Source organism: Schistocerca gregaria, chromosome 5, assembly GCF_023897955.1.
Source record: "Schistocerca gregaria isolate iqSchGreg1 chromosome 5, iqSchGreg1.2, whole genome shotgun sequence".
Classification (NCBI taxonomy): Eukaryota; Metazoa; Arthropoda; class Insecta; order Orthoptera; family Acrididae; genus Schistocerca; species Schistocerca gregaria.
In genome coordinates this window covers 261,011,901-261,027,451 of record NC_064924.1, presented here as the reverse complement: position 1 = coordinate 261,027,451, position 15,551 = coordinate 261,011,901, and the positions used below count along the sequence as shown (strand labels likewise).

At 37.6% G+C, this 15,551-nt stretch overlaps 1 protein-coding gene across 1 annotated transcript in view; it reads right to left on the bottom strand.

The window, feature by feature from the left end:
- Positions 1-7,403, bottom strand: part of LOC126272140 (WD repeat-containing protein 43) — a 92,995-nt gene extending 85,592 nt beyond the window's left edge. Inside the window, exon 1 of the mRNA XM_049974754.1 lies at positions 6,955-7,403. Within this exon, the coding sequence (XP_049830711.1) occupies positions 6,955-7,137 (183 nt within the window). The 5' untranslated portion in view covers positions 7,138-7,403. The remainder of the gene's footprint in view (positions 1-6,954) is intronic.
- Between the last annotated feature and the right edge of the window lie 8,148 nt (positions 7,404-15,551).

Genomic DNA, 15,551 nt, shown 5'->3' with positions numbered 1-15,551 from the left:
TTTGAGGTAGCTTCCCGACTTGATAGACCCCAAGTGTCCCATATCAAACTGTTCGTTTCAACTTCCTACCTCAATATTGCCTACAAAAATATGTAAGCTACAACAAATGCACGTCTCGCAATTTTTCAACATTCTCGCGCTCTCTTCGTACGAGCCATTAGTTCTAGAGAAAAAAAATGAACAGAACCTTTTTGTAGGAAATTTGATATAGTGTAATTTTGAACAGCGACATGCTTTCACTGGAGGGTGCGATTTTCTAGTTATTCAAGAAAAATGTACAGAAGTGATATCAATTGAGCTCTATCTCGGAAACCATTCGGAATAGTGCATACGCCCATACAAAGGTTTTTTATTCAGGATCACGAATACTATCACCCTTTAAAGCATGTACCTTTCCTCCTGACTCTCACTGTATCAAACGCAAATGTGCCATTAAAATTTTAAATGAAGACATAAATTTCTAGTCTTCTGGGGCCGAAATTCTTCTAATTAACTGGCCCTCAAAGTGTTATGCTTTGAATGAGAGTCAATTGCTCTGTGATGTAAGAAATTCATCACACATTTTCACACTTAACGTAATTCATCTTGCATAAAAGGAAATTTACTTTGAAAGTAACACTTCTCAAACCACCATTTCGAATATTTTCCCCACAACCTGGTATAAATATAAACTTCTGTTACATGGTGCTCATTGAAAGCAGTTGTTCTGAAGTATTGAATAGTCTTCGTCCTGAAGCCTTTGACATTTTGCTGTCGGCGGACACTTATGTGCGCACTATGTTTTGTTGCAAGTTTTACACTGGTGTTTCTCTCTCGTTTATATTTTATTGCCACAAAAAATTGTTTGAGTATTATTTCTTACCTGTCAAAATTACACAAATTTAACTCAAAGGTAAGACAATGAAAAATTCCTGGAATTCTAAAACATTCCCCAGTTATTCAGTTTTCTCGCAGATCTCTCGGAACGTATACACCCTGTGTAATTGTATTGTGTGATATCATTAAGGTGAGGCATGTCAGAAGTGGACTGTGTTTGCAGAAGGCTTGTTGGAATGAAAGTGTCACTTACTAGTACAGTATTTTTGTTTCTCAATTGTTTGTCACTGATTTTAGTGAACCACTAGATTTTGTGTTGTGTGTTTTTCAGTGCTTTCAGAGTTTGCTTTTGTTGCCTTGCAAGTGAGTTTCTTAATGTCATTAGTTGCTGGCTTCTGAGCTGTGTAAGTAAAGTGAAATGCCAACGGCGTGTTTTTGCTTCTTTTTTTGTTAGGTTGATTTTTGACGATTTCATGTACATCATTTTTGGATGAATATTTGTTTGGAATGGCGTCATGACTGTTATTGTCCTGCATTTAGTTTGTCCTTCCTCAAAACCCCCCTTCCCATTGTTGTCCCGTTGGCTTCATTTTATTGCTGGAGTTAAACATTTCACGTGTTACTGATGTTTATTCACTGAGGTCACCATACTGAATACGCTTGAAGTAGCAGTGCCCCTCATCTTGATGATGTCATGGTTCAAAGCCGACTGGGGGTATCCCAACTTTCGGTAATCTGCAAAGATCTGTCACATGTGGGCCACAACTACTTTCAACATTTATACATGGTCATCTACATATTAAACACTGCTTTATAGAACAGTAGATATTTTTATTTGGTTTTCTCATGTGTAACCTGAAATAAAAGAACTGCAGCCACAGGAACTGTTATGAATGCTCAGTTACATTATAAAGGTTTTCTTCCCCCCCCCCCCCACACACACACAGGCTAGACACTAAATGCACAGCTGATTCTGTAAATTAGTTGCATATTGCTTAATATCTCACCTCTCTTTAACTGAAGTTTATCCACAAGATAAGGTCCTGGTCTTTAATCTTAACAAGTGAAACCAATGGATTGAACCTAAATTTAAATGGTTCCCAATATAAAAAGCAAATTTAATGTCTTCCATCCTCAACTACAGAAGAGCCAACCTCATTTAACTATTTTCTCAATTTTGTGATTTTTTTAAAATATTTTTTCCAAGAATAAAGTTTTACTGTTGTAGATTCAGAAAACTACGACAAATTCAATTAAAAATATTTTTTTAAAAAATATCAGGCTTAGTTACTCTTGCCCCATGGCCTTGCTGTTGGAAGCATGCAGAAATTTTTCTGAAATGATTTAGGAAAAAGACAAACTCTAAATCAGAATGGCAAGGCAGAACAAGCTCTCCCCATAAATGAGGTCAGTATCTGCACAGCTTTATTCGGTTGGTCCTATTATATAATGTTCTTTAATTTACACAGTTCATATCAGATAACCTTGGTGACCTTAACAGTTTTAAGTTTCCAATAAATTTGAAGACTTTAATAACAAGAAAATCCCATTCTAAAACGTTCTTGGTCTCACATGTGTCCTTATACTGTAACTGATAGTACGCATATTTGCATGACATCATAGCTGTCTTAATTACTACATCTAAAAAATTTTGTTAGATTATATCAGGGTAATTATAAACACAAGCAGCAAGAAATTTAAGAACGCTGGTACCAAAGACTAATATTGTGGGAAAATTAGTGTGTGTATGTTGGCTAACTCCTGTCTATGCACTTTGGTGCTACATCTACGCAATTGTTGTGAACAGATACTTTGTGAACGTGTAGAAGACAGATAGAAAATCAATTTCTTGCACCTTTCTGACTCAGTAAGTTGAACACTTACTATGCCTTTCCATCAAAATAAGTTTCTATGAGTTATTAAGGCCCTACTGTAGTTTTCACATGTTCGACGTGTTATTTTTTTTTTCATATCTGTCCAAGTTTTCAAGGTTTGTCGTAACATCATTTTTAGGCCATGGTTCATTTACATTTACCCCATATTTGTAGATGATTGAGATAATTGTACACCTGAAATCAAGGTAAAGGTAAATTTAGTCACCTCATTTAAAAATGGTATAGCCCTACCAGGCAAGAACTGGTACCGTCGTTTCATGATACGGAATCCATAGGTTTCTTTAAAAAGGCCTGAATATCTTCAGAAGGCTCAAATGATGGCAAGGGAACTTTATGATGTATGTTCTTGGAGATATCAACAAGGCTGCATTTATATTGAATGCAGATGAACCCACTTTGGGAAGTGATCCACTGAAACTGGGGGCCACTGGTGACGACGGACAGTTTTCATCTTGCTGTCACTCCCTAACAGACCACATCATTAGTTGATCATTCTATACAAAGAAAATTTTGCTATACCAAGAACTTCAAAAGGGCCATCACAACTACAAAATAGTGATCAAAGCATTTAATAACCGACTAACTTTATTCTTCATTTCTCTTTCACTTCTCATTCAACGAAAAGTGAATATTGGGGTAATTTAAAACAATTATACACCTAAAGTAATGCAAAATGAAATTAACAACAGTAGGTCCTTACTGTTTAGTAACTTAGGTTTTATTTTTACAGTTACCTATAATTATTTTGCTGTTTGCAATTATCCCCTCTCAATGGGGGTAAATGTAAACAACCAGTTACAGGATGAAAAAAGTTAAGTGTGTACCCTAAACCCTACTTTTAGATAAAAAGAAAGATGTAGCCTAATTTTCATATTTGATGACTTAACTGATATGAGAGGCTGTTTAGAGTAAAATACACTGAAGGTAAGTAAAAAGCATTTACAAATACCACCACATACCGTACATGATTAATGTTGCCCCCACCCCATGCACGGTTACTCCAGTCCTTGTAAACACAGAGTCCCATGCCACAGTGCGATTCTCATTGATAAAGTGACAAAGAGAAGAATCATACAGCTATTCATTTTTTGTATTTGGAACAATGCTACAAAAATCCATGTCGAGTTAGTGGAAGTGTACAGCATCACTGCATCATCATACGACACAGTGCGTATGTGGCCCAACATTTCCAGTGTGGTCGAACAAGTCTGAACAGCGAAGTGGCACACCATCTCTCTGTCTCTAGACGTGTAAATCACAAGAGTAGCGGTGGTACTGACACCCGAAGACAAGTAATCAAATCAAGGTGACAATGGAAAGGTGAAAATTCAGTCATGGGTCAGTTTTCAACACTGTGCAGAGCATTTTGAAGCTACCAAATATCACCACCCACTGTGTTCCACAACTGCTCATACTCATTCAAAAAGCCTGCCAAACTGAGACAGCAGTGGAAATGTTGCAGCTATGTCAGGCCAATCTATATTACTTTATCATGTTTGATTCCATCGCACCGATTGAGCCCTACAATCGTGATGTAATCCAGGACACAAAGAAGGTCAGCATCGGTCGTAATGTCATCAGTCTTTTTATTTCACCGCAGATGCAGATTTCAACTGACAGTGCAGGTATCATCAGCATGTTATAATTACATTCAGTCTTCACGACTACTTAGCAGTGCCCTGATGAGCTGCACTGTCAGTTGGAATCTAGATGTGCAATGCAATAAAAAGACTGATGTGGTTACAACCAATGCTGACCTCCTTTCTGTTCTTAATTACTTTCTTAAGTGCTTAATCAGTATGGATGAACGATGGGTCATCATTATAACCCTGAGTCAAAGGAGTAAGGCAACAAACATTCATCATCAGAAATAACATTATGATCAGAATTTTTCACAACTGTCATGGTATGCTGCTAACACATTATGCTCATACTGGAAAAACTATCACAAGAACGCACTACTGAAATCTACTGACAAGGCTATAGGAGGCTGCTGAGATGAAGTGTCACGGGAATCTGTCCAAGTGGGGCTTTTGCTTCATGAGAACACCCTATTCATTGTATTCTGGACAGAATCACAGCTGCTCTATCAAATTTTGCCTCACTGCCCAGCATTCTCCTGAAATGGCATTTACTGACTAAATCTTTCCTTGGATGAAGAAATCTTTGCACAGCATGTATTTCCGTAACATCATTTTGAACGTGTAATGTTTCTTGAACAGCCAAAATTAAGACTTTTACAACCAGTCTCCACCAAGTCATATTGAAGATGAATATACATAGAGAAGTGCCAACACAACTGCAAAGTTGCAGGATCACAGCTTGAATCTTTGGAGGTGATAATTAAAATTCTGTGACCACCACTCTTATTAGTTAAGATTGTATGATATCTTTCATTTTGTTCGTGAACGATAGAAGTTTAGATCTCAGGTCAAAATGAATGGTGAAGTGAATTTACTTGCATTTGTTGCCAGGCAGCTGTCAAGTGTCTCAGCAGTAAGTTGTAAAACTTAATATCAAGATGGATATAAGTTAATGTAACCCCCCTATGCTCCAGAGGGGGGGAAAAAAAAAGAAAAAAAAAACAGATGTGCTTCTCTTTGTAATCAAACAAAACTACATGAAATGAATTAAATGTTGTGAAATGAATAGCTCAATAGGGCTGAAACAATGAAGACACAATGACAAGAAATTGTATCAGTGCCACAGCATTCAGATATGTAACCTGCAATGTAGACCTAGTGATCATAATTTACTTACTTCAATGTGTTTAAGCACGGCACACAGTAAGCTTCTAAGAGATCATTAAGATGTATCGTATCTCAAAGGAAAGGAAGCTGGATTATGGTTTAAAGTTCCACCATTCATCAGATCATTAGAGATGGTCAAACTATAACTGGGGAAGTGTATCAGCAAAGGGATATGGAGTGATATTTGATATGGTCATTTTCTTCGGTTAGTAACATAGGAAACATACAATAAGAGGTAAACAATATGGCCAGTACTGAATTTTCCGACCAACAAAACAGGATATATGCACCAAAAGGTGATGTGACAGCACCCATTAACAAAACGTCATGGCCATGGCTCACCGAATACTCCTCTTCACCCCAGCCTTGTGCACTTTCACAGGAACAATCCTGTCATAAGGGATAAGATATTCGGAAATAATGGAGACCTAAATCATTATGAACTGACTATCTTCCAAATGAAAGTACACCGTTTTATCAATGTCCCATCTTGCTCAATATGCAAGGTCTCAACTGGTGCTCAAATACCACATAAAATGGTAACACTAAAGTAATTAATGAATCAGTCAAGACAAAGAATGAAAATCTGAGGAACTCAAATTGTTTAAAATGCAAGTATAATGTACAGAGATGATATTAGAATAGAATTAAGTATTACCAGGGCTTGGAGGATAAATGTATCTCTAATACATAGCCCTACTGATTTGCTAAATATCTCTTTCACACAGCACAGTTTAGATAATAACAAACAATACACTACTAAGTAAGTAAAACTGAAGAAATAATGTATCAATAACACAGTATCTTTTAGGCGACAAAACTATATGTGGTTTTAAGATACTTGTTGCTGCACCAGAAAACTGAATCAATAGTAGTACAGATCATTTTACATGGGATGTGTCAGACAGACGGCTTTGATACTGTGATGCTCAAACATAAGAGCTGAAAGAACTTCAGGGAAATTTTCACGTAGTAACAGGGTGCAAAAGTGTACCATGACTGTATGTATATCAAATTTCTCAGCGGCAGATTATAGTAGCATTCAAGTTCTCTTAATCATTGGACAAAACATATGGGCTTTATAGGTCTATGTTGAAAACATTCCGCAACCAACAGAATTTCTCTGGCGCTATATCAGATATAAACTGCTGCTGAGATACCTAACCAACGAATACAGTCATTACATCTCCAAAACCTTTCAGGTAATTAATTAAACAACGAATGCACCTTCTAAAAATCGAGTGTGTTACTTTTAAAACAGAAACTGAGTTTCAATGTCGAAACAGTTGCTGGATATGTAAATTTAAGTTTTGAAGAGAATTTGCGCCAAATCTAACCCGAGGTAATTTTGGATTTCGTCATATTAAAGTAGGCCTAATAGTTAGAAAACATCGCGCATTACAGATATTATGAAAGATTAAATACACTAAAGTTATATTCATACCCGAAACAAGTGGAATACACAATAGCAACGCAAAATTCACATGGCTTACCGAAGGCCGCTGTAAACTTATCCATGTCAGACACGTGCAAGGTGAGACGAGATGTAGATTGGGTGTATATTCTTGTTTCAAGAGGCCTGTCTCTGTCTCCCATATCTTTAGCTTTCCGTCTTGTCCGCAAGCACATAAATATCTCCCGTCGTTCGAAAACTCTACACTACCCGAACACGCCATGTTGATTGTACACACAACCTCACCACATGGTACAAACCAAGACCACCCGGCGTTTCAAGTTATGTTGTAAAAAAAACTTAAAACCTGCTTATATACGTCAACTGTAAGAATGCAGTTCTCGGTTTTCTTACTAAAACACATTTAAAATCACAGGTAACTGGCACTTTATCACATTGCACCATATTTAACCACACCACGTTTTTGAAATGCGGCTCCAGAGATTACAGGCAGCAGTCCACCATAGCAATTGAAAGACGGCGCACTATGGAGTACAGCGCGCCTTTTCTTTGTATATTTTGTTTGATCAAAATTTTATTCTTTTATTGTTATGGTTCCTACACATTTTACAGAATTAAGATGTTTTAGTATACACAGATACAAAAATACAATTTCTTCTGAATTTAATGATACAAACACTGGCATGCTTGGAACTATTTTTTAAAACCCGAGATCTATCTTACCAACAGTATTTATTATAGTAAATCTACAATTTCCCATTATCTCTCTTCATATCCATATTCCTTCTCTTCAGATTGCAGCTTGACAGCTGTTAATAACCAGTCAACACACATTCATTGTAGTACAGACACCTGTTGCAGCCCACTTTATTATGATTAATGTACTTACGATGCCTCACAGTACAGCTTCGCATTAGTCTTTAGAACCCACCGTTCGAACCATAAAACTGATTCAAGAAGAACAAATAGATATTTCATAAAGTAGAGGGCAGTTTTTGCTATATCACACGAAATATTACTATATGACAACTAAATGGGTAATATCTATCAACATCTACGTCTATACTCCACAAACCACTGTGAAGTGCATGGCAGAGGGTAAGTGCCACTGTATCAGTTTTAGGGCTTTTTAATCGGTTAAATGCCTCTGTGCGTGTTTTGATTAATCTAATCTTATCGTCATGATCCCTATGGGTGCGATATGCAGTGGGTTGTAGTATATTTCTAGAGTCTTTATTTAAAGTTCGATCTTGAAACTTTGTCAGTGTCACTTTGTTGGGATGGGTTCAGTCTATCTTCAACAGTCTGCCAATTCAATTCCTTCAACATCTAAGTGACACTGTCCCGACTATCAAACAAGCTTGTGACCTACCTGCTGTCCTTCTCTGCATATGTTCAATGTCCCCTGCTAGCCAATTTGGTATGGGTCCCACACACTTGAATAATATTCCAAAATGGGCCGCACAAGTGATTTGTAACCAGTCTCCTTTGTGGGCTGCTTCCGCTTCTCTAGTCTTCTACCATTAAACCGAAGGCTGCTACCTGCTTTGCCTATGGCCAAGCCTATATGTTCGTTTCACTTCATGTCTGTACTAAGTCTTACACCTAGTCTCTGCATGAGTTTTACAGATTCCAGCTGTGACTCACCAATACACTGACTGGGGAAAAAAACGCAACTCGAAAATGGAGTTGTGCGAGCGTGCCACATAAATGAAACTTGGTACGCGTGTTTCTACGTCTGGAATATAATATCTAATCATATATCACGCCAGTCACATAAGAGTGGCGCTACTAGTGGCACTATGAGTCTGTTTATCATGTTTGCTTTAAATATACACAGTATCTTTCGCAAGCGTTAGTTACCTTTCCGAATGGAGACGGTGGGCTGATATTGGTAAAGAATGCCTTTAAGGCGATAAAGACGCCGTTATCAACACCTCACTGAGTTTGAACGAGATCGTGTAATAAGGCTACAAGAAGTTGAATGTTCGTACTGCGATACCACAGAAAGACTTCCCAGGAATGTAGCCTCTGTAGATGATTATTCGTAGCAGTGGTCACGAGAATGTGCGGTCACGAGAAGACCAGGCTCCATATGGCCATATGGCATTAGCGAGAGGGAAGACTCCTGTTCTACATCCGGTTATGGCGCATTGTATTGGATCTGGAGCAGCAATTTTAGCAATAGTCGGCCTGCAGTGGTACAGCAAACTGTTACAAATCGATTGCTTCGAGGACAGCTCTGAGCCACCCTCCTACAGCTTCCAGTTAACTGACTCCAGATGCCGCCATTTGCGATTTCAGTGGTGTCAAGCGAGAGCTCATTGGAGTGCAGAATGGAAGTCTGTTGTGTTTTCTGATGAAAGTTGCTTCTGCCATGATACTATTGTAGCTCTGTGTTGTTTAGAATAAGACCAGTTGAGGGCTTGAAATCAACCTGTTGGCATGCTGGACACACTGGACCTGAACCTGGAATTATGGTCTGGGGTGTGATTTCGTATGACAATAAAAGTACTGTCGTGGTTATCTCGTCAACGCTGACTCCAAATCTGCACCTCAATGTGGTGATTCGACCTGTTGTGCCACCATGCATGAACAGCATTCCAGCGGGTGTTTTCCAACAGAATAACGCTCATCCATACCGCTTTTGTAACCCAACATGCTCTACGGAGTGTCGACATGTTGCCTTGGCCTACTCGATCACCAGATTTGTCTCCGATCATCAGACAATAACCCCAGCATCATCAGCAAACAGCATTAACAACCCCTATACTGACCGACCAGGTGCAACAGGAATGGAACTCCATCCCACAAACTGACATCCGGCCCCTTACGGCACAATGCAAGCATGTTTACATCTTTGCATTCAATATTCTGGCAGCTAGAGCGTTTATTAATGTACTAGTAATTTACACTTGTAATGGGTTAACCTGTGATCTTGCAATGTTAATCACTTACAAATATAGACCAGAAATTTCATTACCCTACATTAATTATTGTTTTGGTGTTGCGATTTTTTAACATCAGTGTATTATACTGAAGCACCAAAGAAACTGGTATAGGCATGCGAATTCAAGTACAGAGATATATAAACAGGCAGAATACGACGCTGCAGTCGGTAACGCCTATACAGGGCGTACATAGGCACGGGAACAATTTCAAATATTCATTGGACAACACCTAACCATTGTTCAGATGTCATACACATTGCATTTTGAAAAGAAACTCTGAAAGTTTTTTTTTTATAAACATTCGATATGCAAACCATGAGTGACCAGGCAGACGTCAATACAGTAATCGAATTCTTGCCATACCCATCCCAGCATGGCATCGCCGACTGTGGCAGTCGCTTTCCGTATTCTCTCTCGGAGATCTGCTACATCACGTGGTAGAGGCGGTACATACACCAGATCTTTAATGTGTCCACACAGAAAAAAGTCACATCGAGTGAAATCTGGTGATGGGGAGGCCATTTGATGAACTCCAGCACACAGAAAGCTCACTCCGCATCTGAACTCGCCACATATGCGACTAGTGCTGACTATTGGCAAATTACCAAACTACGCTGTGGTGGTCTACAGGGAAAAAAAAAAAAACTTTCAGGGTTCCTCTTCAAAATGACATATGTATGATATATGCACAGTGTTTGGTTCTTGTGCAATAAATAATTGAAAGTGTTCCTGGACATTATTAACTCCCTGTATAAGACAACAAGTGTCTGGCGTAGTTGTTAGATCGTTATTGCTGCTAAAATGGCAGGTTATCAAGATTTAAGTGGGTTTGAAAGTGGTGTTATAGTTGGTGCAAGAGCGATGGAACACAGCATCTCCGATGTAGCGATGAAATGAGGAGTTTCACGTATGACCATTTCAGGAGTCTACCACGAATATCAGGATCCGGTAAAATATTAAATCTCCAACATCGCTGTGGCCGGAAATAGATCCTGCAAGATGGGATCAAGGACGACTGAAGACAACCGTTCAGTGGGACAGAAGTGCAACCCTTCCGCAAATTGCTGCAGATTTCAATGCTGGGACATCAACAAGTGTCAACATGCAAACTATTCAATGAAACATCATCGTGTACCCTTCATGATTGCACGACACAAAGATTTTCGCATCCCCTGGGCCTGTCAACAGCGATATTGGACAATTGATGACTGGAAACATGTTGCTGAGTTGGACGAGTCTTGTTTCAAATTGTATGAAGCAGGTGGACGTGTACGGGTATGGAGACAATCTCACGAATCCATAGATCCTGCATGTCAGCAGGGGACTGTTCAAGCTGGTAGAGGCTCTGTAATGGTGTAGGACATTTGCAGCTGGAGTGATATGGGGCCCCTGATACGTCTAAATACGACTCTGGTAGGTGGCATGTACGTAAGCATCCTGTCTGATTACGTGCATACAATCATGTCCACTGGCATTCCGACGGACTTGGGTAATTGCAGCAGGATATTGCGACAACCCATACGTCCAGAATTCCTACAGAGTGACTCCAGGAACACTATTCTGAGTTTCAAAACTTTCGCTGGCCACCAAACTCCCCAGATATGAACATTATTGAGCATGTCTGGGATGCCTTGCAACTTGCACCCCCTCGTACTCTTACGGATTTATGGCCATCCCTGCAGGATTCATAATGTCAATTCCCTCCAGCACTATTTCAGACGTTAGTCGAGTCCATGCAACGTCGTCTTGTGAAGGGCACAATTTTACATCTTTGAACATTTAAAGAAAACTGCCAATCACTGCACCACTTTGAAATCATATCAAGGTCTGACTGAACATTCATAGAGCTTCATTCAGAATTTACTTAGTTGTAGATGACTATCGTCATCTGTGAAAAGTATGAGGTTACTATTGATATTGTTATCAAGATCATTAATATGTAACATGAACAGCAAGGGTACTCTCAAAGTTACTCATATATCTATTAATTACTGTCCTTCCAAGATAACATTTTATGTCCCCCTACCAAGAGATCTTCAATCCACTTTTACATTTCGTCTGATACCCCATACAATTGTATTTCTGAGACTAAGTGCACGTGTGGTACTGAGTCGAATGCGTTTTGGAAATCGAGAAATACTGCATCCACCCAGCTTTCAGGATGCCATGTGAGAAAGGTGCGAGGTGGATTTCATATGATCTGCGTTTTCAAAATCCATGCTGGTTGGCATGGAGGAGGTCGTATCTCAGTATGCTTGAGGTCAGAGTATGTTCTAAGACTCTACAACAAATGGATGTCAAGGACACAATATGGTAGTTTTGTGGCTCACTTCAGCTACTTTTCTTGTAGACAGTTGTGATCTGTGTTTTCTTCCAGCCACAGGGCACAGTTATTTGTTTGAGGGATCTACGATAGATTATAGTTAACACAGGGGCTAACTCAGCTGTGAATTTGGTATTGAATGTGATAGGGATTCCGTTGGGCTCTGGGGCATTATTCAGTTTTAAAGATTTCAGATGTTTCTCAATGCCACTGGCACTAATATTTATTTCACTCATCTTTTCAGTGGTATGAACATTAAATTGGGGTGATACTAATGGGTTTTACTCTGGAAAGGAATATTTGAAAACAGAGTTAAGCATTTTAGCTTTCGCTTTGCTACTCCTAATTTCGGTTCGTCTCATCCATGAGTGAGTGGACACTAATTTTGGTGCCACTAATAGCTTTTACGTATGATCAGAATTTCTTGAGTTTTGTGAAAGATCATTTGACAATATTCTGCTGTGGTAGTCACTGAAGGCTTCACAAATTGCTCTCTTGACTGCCAAACACATTTCATTCAGTATGTCTCTACCCGTAGCCCTATGCTTTGTTTTATACCTATTATGTAGTAGCCTCTGTTTCTTTAGAAGTTTCTTTACAGTGACTGTATACAATGGAGGATCACTCCCATTATGAACTGTCCTGCTGGGTACATATCTATATAGTTTATGGTCAACTTAAATACAAACATTAGTCCATGTGACATTACTGAATGAAAGTACATGAACCATATCAACTTACTGATTTGACTCTCCCCAAAATTTGCAGTGATTTGAAGTGCAAATAATATAGCTGAAACAAGTTTTTTCAGTAGTTTCAAAATGCGTTTTTTCTAGTTCAAATTCTCATTAATATGAGCATTTAAAATTTTGAAGTTTTCATCATAGTTACTATTTTCTCATCATGTGTTACACTTATCACTGGTCAAGTACTGCTATATGTGTGGCACTGGAAACGCTGTGGTTCTTCGAAATTGAGAGTGAAACCATTCAAAAGAAGACCATTCAATAACACTTTTAAGGCAATTATTTACCATTTCTTCAGCTGATGTACCTATGTTTGGATTAATGATAAAATTAATGTGATCTGTAAGAAGAAAAAAATTCATGTTGTGTATTAGATGGAAGGTCGTTTACATGCATGAGAAATATTGATGAAACATAGATTGATCTTTGCAGAAGCCTATAAGTAATATTTTCCAATTGGTTGAATTATTAAGTACAAATCTCTTCATTCTTTTGGTTAGATATGAGTTTATCGATTGGTTGGCTATTCCATTAATTACATGATACATCAGTTTATTTAGGAAAATATTGTTATTCACAAAGTCAAATGCTTTAGATAGATCACAGAAAGTAACAACTGGTGCTATTTTGTTATTTAATGAGTATAAAATCTGATGACTGAATGTGTAAATTGCTTTCTCGGTTGAGCAACTCTTCTGATACCCAAACTAAGGTTTACTGAAGGTGTTACTGACCTTCTGAAATTTTTTGAAAAATAATATCATTAGTGAAACGAATATATAGTTATTGACACCTGTCCTATCACACATCTTACAGAGAGGTCTTACGGTTGTATATTTCAGTCTCCTTGTAAAGTGCCCTGAGTTTGTGATGCAATATGTGTTTCACAAAAGGCTGTGCTTATTATATGGAAACGAATCTGTAGAACTTTGGTGGAAACCACTTCAAATCTAGATGAACTTCTATTTTTGAGACAACATATAATTTTCTTAATTTCAGACAAGAAGCATTTGAGACATTCATGTGGCTGAATTTTATATAAGTTGTATGCTGAACGTACTCATTCATTTTTCTGTTTGTCCCTACTAGTTTTAAGAAATGAGTATTACCTGTACCTGTTCGTTTATAGCCCTTCCATTGAAATTGATGGTGATGTTATCCTATTCTGCAGCTTGCTCCCCAACCTCCCATTTATCTTCATTCCATATTTGCTGTCAGAATAACTAATTTCGGACATAATAATCATGCATGTTCCTCAATTTTTTATAACTTTCGTTAGTAATCTTGAGTGATTTTGTAGCATGCAGCTACTGCAAGATCTTTCTTGCCAACAGACATATTTCCCTTTTCCCTTCAATCCGTTTAGGGATACATAATTTTTCTGTTGACTGCTTAATATCTTTACTGATTAGCTTATAGGAAAATCATTTTCAGATAATGATACGAATTTATCATGATAGATTAAATTTTAAGTCAGCATTTATATTATTGTGCCCTGCCCATGACATAGTAACATACGATTTTCTTTTTCTATCGGAATATTAAGGCTTGAAGATATCATTTAACCACTGAGTCTGCAAATCAGCGAATATGTACACCCATACTGATGAGAGTGGAGTATCATTTTCATCTGTATTTTGGTCTACAGAAGAATGCGCGCTCGTCCTTTCTTTCTCTTCTTTAATCACGCACTTTTCCGACAGCATCATATGCTATCATACTCCTAGTTTCTTCCACTGTATTCCTGCTCGGAATTTATTCAATCATTCTATTATTATCGCCAATTTCTAGTACTAATATGACATTACTATGAATGCTTTATTCCTTCGCTCCAGAATCGAGCTAATATTATTGAACTTTCGAAGTATTTCGCCGAAATACGGCACAATTCTTTGTTATGTTCAAAACTCTGACAATTATTCACAGAATGTTAGATTTCTGTATAACTTATTTACGTCATTAAATAATAATTGTTTAATTTCACACTTCTGCTTTCATTTTGCAACAGTGGTCCCAACTTCACAATTTATAAATGTTATAGATATTTCCTTACTACATTTTTTCCTTACAATGCCAACATGAGATTAAATCAAATTATTCTGAATTTCTCACAAGGCGTTTTTCAGCACACTGCTTGTCTACTGATCTTCACTTCAAGCAAAAAAGGTAAAAAGAATAAAATAAATTAAGAAGTTAAGTTATAATATTGTGGCGCTCAATAGTATTGCGTGCATTGTCTGATAAAAATAATTTTTTTATTAAATCAAAGAAGGTGGTATGTGCGTGAAATATCTAATTCATTTAATTTTAATTAAGGATAAAAAGTGATGCATCTAATTACTAAATGTACTAATAGTTATGTGTGAATAATTAAGTACTAAAGTTAACTAGTCTCATGTATATATCTAAATAATAATAGAACAGCAAATTTAATTGGGATTCATTAAGGTTGAAGAAATTTTGCTTAACAGTCATTCAATTACTGAACTATGGCCAATATATGAATATACTATAAGCTTATGTTACATCCTTCGTAATTTACGCTAGCCAAAGCATAAATTTCCACAATTCCATAATAATGTTCATCCATATTTATAAAATATACCAGTCAAAAAGATTGAGTACAGAGAATGCTGTGTTTCACACAGGCAAAGGC